We start from the raw sequence: 7,500 nt of genomic DNA on the forward strand, positions 1-7,500 counted from the left end.
GAAGGTTTTTTGCAGGTTGTATGGGTCACTCCAGGGGTCAGGAGCGGCCTGAAGAAATCATTTCATGGATCAAACCAAAAGATTAGAAATCACTGCATAAAAACATACCAGGTTTCAAGACCGTTTATACCCAATTAGCGATTAAAAATAGAGCCTAGTGACAAATTTAGCGACTTGTTACTCTGTTCATGAGGTTCAAACTCAAGCTGATGTTCTTTATTCTATTATCGAGTTTTTGATATAAACCCACTGGATTAAAGTGACCAGTCAAAGATCTAGTGGGAGGTCTAGGGAGCAGAGCCTCAGCACTGGTCTGATAAAGTGATGACAGATGTGCCTGAGGACTGAGTATTACTTTCGCTTAATAGAGCAGCAGCTGAATCTTTACTTGGGTTCAGAAAGATAAATTAACTCTTTTACCACTAGAGGCCAAAAAAATGGAATTTCCTCCTGTTTGCTTGTGTCCATGTTCAGCACTGAATGTCTTTTTCTTGAAGCTAGACACTCTGTACTTTATTGTATTTCATTTGTAGCATTTCAGAAGTATTCCCTAGCCGACTAGGGGCGATATATTCATAGAAAACATCCAAAAAATCAAAAACGGTTCGATTTTTTCCACAGAAATCTTCCAAGTAAATGTTGATATCAATCCCAGTTCTGCTCTCTGAGATGCTCCAAGTGCTTGTTCATCTAAAACACAGCTCAGATTTGATCTTCTTCCAGTAAAATTCTGTGTCCAACAGAGGGAAAACACACGTCTAAAACACACTGAAAGCCAACATTTTAGATCAGACTCACAGCCTGAACATCATTCATCCCTCCAAAACACACACACACACACACACACACACACAAAGTCGCCTGACCTTCAGCGAGACGCTGCGACGATCGCCAGATTCGTGTCCACGTTAGCTTCCTTCTTCTCCGTCTCTTATTTCCGCTCATCTTCCCATCATCCTCTTGCACTCAGCATGACGCAGAAGTGAGAAGCTGATGTCACTTTAGTTTCGAGCCAAAACCACAAGATGTTTGCAGATATTCAGCTCACAAAATCCTCAACAGCGGCGCCGAATTCAGGCTAACGGTCACTTATTCGGAACTTCAGAATGATTGGCACCCTTTGTGAAAATGAGGAGGCATCCCGGATCCATGAGAACCCAGAAAAACACAAGCTCCACGCAGTATTTTAGCTTTGTGTGCGTTTTTATACACACTTAGTGAAATCCGGGCCTGAGACGAGCTTCACGGCCGCTTTGAGATGGATTCTGGAAGCTGGAGTAAGCGAGCGGAGTTGAGATGTGAGGTTGTGCATCCTTTTCCTCATGGGTGATCTGTCTTCTTCTGTTCCTGATCGTTTTTTTTTTTTATAAAAAAAGGGCTTGAAGTTCTTGGTGGAAGCGTTTTGAAAGAGCCGGGTGTGCTCTAATAATCTCTTCGGGGAAGGTGTGGAGAGAATTATTCAGAAAAAAAAGAGATTTCAGTGTTGACACTGTTGTATCAGTGTGAGGACATTTGGCCCTTTTTGGTCCTCGGAAAGTGCTAAATAGGTACACACACACACACACACACACACACTTAGCATGCAGGGTCATTGGTAATGAGAATCCTTTCGCTCAGCACTTGCAGGCTATCTATAGTCAGTAAATGACTGTAAATAGCTGAGGTTATGAACTATAATGAATCTGGACTGAGCCATTACACACACACACACACACACACACACTTACACAAAGACAGTATGAAATCCGAGTATTAGTTTTGCAATCCAGCCATGAACTTGATATTGGATCCTGTCGGCTGTGTAACATGAAATGATCCCTGACCTTTTGACTTTGCAGAAGGTCTGGACTCAAAAGGGCGTCTGACGCAACCAATCACAGTTTGTTTTATTCATCGTCATGTCCCGGACATGGTAATAAGAAGAATTGAGGGTACAAAAGCCTTTATTATCGCCACACATACATTACAGCACAGTGGGATTCTTTTCTTTGCATGTTTCAGCTGAAGTAGTTGGGGTCAGTGTGCAGGGGCAGCTATGATTCAGCACCGTGGAGCAGGGAGGGTTAAGAGTCATGCTCAAATGCCCAACAGTAGAGCTTGGTGGTGCTTTGGCTTGAACCCTGATCCTGATCAACAACCCAGAGCCTTAACTGCTTGAACCACCACTTCTCTGACCGCTGTGAAACCCTCGATCGTTCACTTAATAAAGTCTCTGAACTTGTTTGGAAAATCCATCATTTAGCCGATTCTCACAATCGTTCATCGTCACAGTTGTAAACATGACAGCTTCCTTCTCCCATTTGGAAAGTAGATCGTCATGACGTCTTTCCAGGTGGACACACACATATCCCGGAAATCCGATGAACCAATCAGATGACTTCAAATGTTTCTAATTTTGTGTTGTGTGCATCAGACATTCAGTAAATGGTTCCTGGGTTTGACGTCTCGAGGCATGTGTGCGTGAGATGAGGCCTTGTGTTTCGTTAATAGAAAAGACAACATCAAAGGACCAGACGCATGAGTACACCAGGCCAAATTCATCACAAGTGACAGGCTTGTGCTTAACAGGATTCGTCTCACTCGATCAGTTTTTTTACACACAGTGACGCCTGAGACCGGCCATGCTGTATGGTTTAGAGGCAGTGTCACTGAGACAGAGACAAGAGTCAGAGCTGGAGGTAGCAGAGCTGAAGATGTTGAGGTTCTCTTTAGGAGTGACGCGGTTGGACAGGATTAGGAACGAGTACATCAGAGGGACAGCTCATGTTGGACGTTTGGGGACAAAGTTAGGGAGGACAGATTAAGATGGTTTGGACATGTCCAGAGGAGGGAGAGTGAGTATACTGGTAGGAGAATGTTGGACATGGAGCTGCCAGGCAGGAGGTAAAGAGGAAGGCCAAAGAGGAGGTATATGGATGGAATAAATGAGGATATGAAGCTAGTGGGTGTAAGTGTTGAGGATGCAGAAGATAGGGATAGGTGGAGAGAGATGATTCGCTGTGGAGACCCCTGAAGGGAAAAGCCCAAAGAAGAAGAAGATGTAGATAAAATTCAGGAAAACAAATCAGACATTTCTTTGTTTGAGTGTCGGTCTTGGAGAAGACGTCGGACCTCACTGTGGCTGTGGACTGTAAATAAAAACAGATAATTAAATGGCATCTATATTTATTATTCAATTCTTTAGAAAACTTTAGAATCTTAATGTATATTTAATTGTTGCTGCTTTTACACAGTCGAGAAATAATAAATAAACAGAATTCAGAATTCAGTTTCAGGAAAGTCATCACATGTCACATTTCTTGACGCTTCTTTTCTTCCTTTGTCTCTCCAGTCAGACACTGAGTTCTGGGATAAGATGCAGGCCGAGTTGGAGGAACTCGCGCGAAGAAACTGGCTGGAGGATTTGGAGAGCAAAGGCAAGACTCCACCCAGCGTTTCGCCCAATGAGACGGTACGATCAGCCAATCAACAGCTGCAGCATGCTCTCTAGCTCCATCAGAGGGCGCTATAGGCCAGCAGGATAGGTCTTCTCACATAAGATGATGTATACAGTTGCGTCGTCCGGCTGGGAAACAGGATGATCGTTGTTATACAGTATCATAAAAAAAAAACGAGCCTCACGTGAGCACCATGCTTTGTCTGAAACACAACTGATACAAAAACAACTGATGCTCCATTATCACTTCAAAGGAGATAGACTGCAGATGTCAGCTAATGCTTCCTCACATCTAAAATTCTCTCTCATCATTGTGTGTGAGAGAGAGAGAGAGAGAGAGAGAGAGAGAGAGCAGATGGCAGTAAATGTGAAACACAAAGCAATCACAAGCTTAAACTAAGACAGCTGTTTAACTGCGGTTAGGATTTTATCAAACACAAAATTGTATCCGTCTCGCAGAGATGCTCAAGTTTACACATTTATGTTATTTTTTTTAAAGGGGTAGTATGTTGTTCTTAAAGGGGCAATATGTCTTTCTTAAAGAGGCAGTATGTCTTTCTTAAAGGGGGATTGTGTCTTTCTTAAAGGGGCAATATGTCTTTCTTAAAGGGGGAGCATGTCATTCTTAAAGAGGCAATATGTCTTTCTTAATGGGGGATTGTGTCTTTCTTAAAGGGGCAATATGTCTTTCTTAAAGGGGCTGCATGTCATTCTTAAAGGGGCAATATGTCTTTCTTAAAGGGACAGTATGTCTTTCTTAAAGAGGCAATATGTCCTTCATAAAGGGGTAGTATGTCTTTCTTAAAAGGGCAATATGCCTTTCTTAAAAGGGGCAGTATGTCTTTCTTAAAGAGGCAATATGTCTTTCTTAAAGGGGTAGTATGTCTTTCTTAAAGAGCCAATATGTTTTTCTTAAAGGGGTGGTATGTCTTTCTTAAAAGGGCAATATGCCTTTCTTAAAGGGACAACATGTCTTTCTTAAAGGGGCAGCATGTCTTTCTTAAAGAGGCAGAATGTCTTTCTTAAAGGGGCAATATGTTTTTATTAAATGGGGCAGCATGCCTTTCTTTAAGGGGCAATATGTCTTTCTTAAAGGGGCAGTACGTTTTTCTTTAAGGGGCAATATGTCTTTCTTAAAGGGGCAGTATGTCTTTTTTAAAGGGGCATATGTCTTTCTAAAAAGGGCAATGTCCTGGGTTTTTTTAGTGTTTTGATAAAAGACCTATAATAAACAAAACTTAACAGACTTATAATAAACAAAACATAAATAACAATTACAATGCTACAAAGTGTCAAAGATTTAAAAAATAAAAGTTCATATTTGAAAACTTTTTTAAAAATTCAATTTGTCATCCACACCTTTCGTTACTTTTTCTGTGGGCCAGAAACAAACCCCGCCCCTAGCTGGAACAGAGCTGATAAGCCACACCCCTTTTCCTTAAAAGGCATCTCAGAGATTCTACACAGTTTTATCACTTTACAGACCACGTTTTATGTTTTAAATTCCATTTATCCTTTTAGGCAGCAGAGGGTGCATTTTATTTTATTTTTTTGTAATTTATTGAATAAAATTTTAGTATCCAGCATTTTATGCACACAGTTTTATCGCTAAAAGTAAATTGAATTCATGAAAAAAATCCAGAAATAATAAAAGAACGAAAACGACTTTGAATTGAGGATTAATTCGAGAAAACTTCATCAGTGATACAGAACGTCCTTGAAACATGAGTAAGCGTTTACAAACTGCACAAATCGTCTTCCGTCGGTTCTTTGAGCTCGATGCCCTTTTCTTCACCGCATGCTTTCTCTGAGCATGATTCCAGTTTCCCTGCAATATTAAAAAGCCCAGCGTGATCCAATTATCAGCCCTCTGCCACGGTGCCTCTATTAAAAGAGTCAAACCAGACCCTTCTCTTCAGACACGAGTGTGAGATATCAGTCGCTAACTCGATTTTACTGCGAGTGTCAAGCCTCACTGATACAAATCAGTGTTTCGGCCATCTGTTTAATTCTGTCCAATGAATTCCTGTTGGCTCAGTGTATTTATTTCCAGGAGGCTAGCTCTAACGTGACAGACGTCACAAACCATTACGGATGAGGACCTATCACAGAGCCTACCAAATATTAAAACAAACGTGCGGTCACATACCACAGAGTTGTTGAGCTCTGATTGGTCAAAAAGTGTTGATTGATTTTCCATAACAGCAGCTCATTTTTTTTTCCAAAGGTTTACATTAATGTAGTCTGAGGAACACGTCATTGTTTCTATAGCAACAGTTTATTCAGGACATATGTTGTTGATATGGTGAGGCTTTCTAAGATTTACGGAAGAAGTCTCCAGTGCTAGCAGGCAGAGATACAGCTGTAAATGGTGTAGGTTTGACAGACGAGGAAAATAAGAGGCTGGTGAGGGAGCGACTGCGTATAGCTGCATTAGCATAAGCGACAACAGGAGCTAGCTTGAATTCGCAACATTACACGTAGCAATAAAAGGATAAGAAATACATTGTTCTTAAAAGTAATAAATAAATAACGGACACACTGAAGTGGATTTTATGTATATACAGTATATATTTTAGTTACTCAGAATGTTCTGGAACCTCGACTGAAAGGCGGCTAATTCCTCTGTGTCGGTTTTTATAGGGTTATTTTTTCCACATGAACAACCCATATAAAGACTGGCCCAATGCGTTCGAAGAAGGACTGCAGAAATCCAGAGAGGGCGACCTGAACAGTGCCGTCCAGCTGCTGGAGGCGGCCATCTTACAGGACCCTCAAGACTCCGAGGTACGCTCGCCAATTCTGTACAGTTCTTCTTTTTCTGAAACTGTTTATCATTCTGCATTCACTTCCTGCTGGGAATACAAATCCTCAAATATGGCATTTAATTAAATATCAAGCTCATAATCTTTCTCTCAACCCCCTTGCATGAGCATATCGTTCCCGATTCTGTGGTTTATCGCCGCAATGCTTTTCCATTCGGGTAAAAAAGTGGAAACACGACTCATAATGAGCTCGGATCACTTTCTTGCTGATTTCTATTTCAGAAATGAGGTAATAATCTGTCTCATAGCATCCATATCTAATATACGCATGTTTCCTGAGCTCTCTTGGAGCTCTGTTGACGGTAATGTACTTTAATTAGCTGATAATTAGATGAATAGAGCGAAATTAATTAGAAAACAATGCTAGAGGCTGGACCAGATGGCTGTATCACAACACATGAAGACTTTTCTAGTATACATGATTATCTTTGGTCTTGTATAGTGTAAAATAGTTTTCTTGGGTCAAAATAAATAAATAAATAAATAAATAAATAAATAAATAAAAATTTAATTCAGTTAATATCTATAAAAAAATTATTAATTAATATTTTTTGTATTAAACATTTTTTAATTTAAAAATGTTTAGTCAAATTAAATCACTGTATTGTTACATGATTATTTTTGATATTATTTTATCATAATGCTGTGAACTGAAGAATAGAATTTATTCATTTATTAATTCGATTAATTGAATAGAATTCAATCAGTTAAATTCAGAAAGTTAATATTAAATGTCCAAATCCAGATTTGCTAAGGTATGATATGTATGAAGTTCGGTGGAAAGTTTGTGTTTAAAAGACACATTCTTATTTATAAGAGAGGGTTTTGAAGGGGTGCACAAACTTTTGCATAAGCTGCTACATCCATTGTTCAAGGTCAGGTTTGAACAGATCTAGATGTTGAATGGTTAACATCATGTATTAAATACTTCATCTGTCTGTTTGTCTGTGTGTCTGTCTGTTTGCCTGACTTTCTGTCTGTTTGTCGGACTGTCTGTTTCCCTGTTTGTCTGTCTGTTTGCCTGTCTGTCTGTGTGTTTGCCTGTCTGTTTGCCTGTCTGTCTGTTTGACTGTCTGTTTGCCTGTCCGTCTGTCTGTCTGTTTGCCTGTCTGTTTGTCGGTCTTTTTGTTTGTCTGCCTGTTTGTCTGTTTGCCTGTCTGCCTATTTGCCTGTCTGTCTGTCTGTCTGTTTGCCTGTCTTTTTGTTCATCTGCCTGTCTGTCTGTTTGTCTGTCTGTCT

General features: G+C 40.1%; 1 protein-coding gene across 4 annotated transcripts in view; it reads left to right on the forward strand.

Moving 5' to 3' along the window:
* pex5lb (peroxisomal biogenesis factor 5-like b) overlaps nt 1-7,500 on the forward strand; it is a 45,253-nt gene that overhangs the window by 32,026 nt on the left and 5,727 nt on the right. For all 4 annotated transcript variants that reach the window (XM_058372769.1, XM_058372771.1, XM_058372767.1 and 1 more), the window contains 2 exons: nt 3,332-3,451; nt 6,080-6,223. In XM_058372769.1, coding sequence (XP_058228752.1) covers nt 3,332-3,451; nt 6,080-6,223 — 264 coding nt within the window. The remainder of the gene's footprint in view (nt 1-3,331; nt 3,452-6,079; nt 6,224-7,500) is intronic.

Source organism: Hemibagrus wyckioides, linkage group LG20 (genome assembly GCF_019097595.1).
Source record: "Hemibagrus wyckioides isolate EC202008001 linkage group LG20, SWU_Hwy_1.0, whole genome shotgun sequence".
Taxonomy (NCBI): domain Eukaryota; kingdom Metazoa; phylum Chordata; class Actinopteri; order Siluriformes; family Bagridae; genus Hemibagrus; species Hemibagrus wyckioides.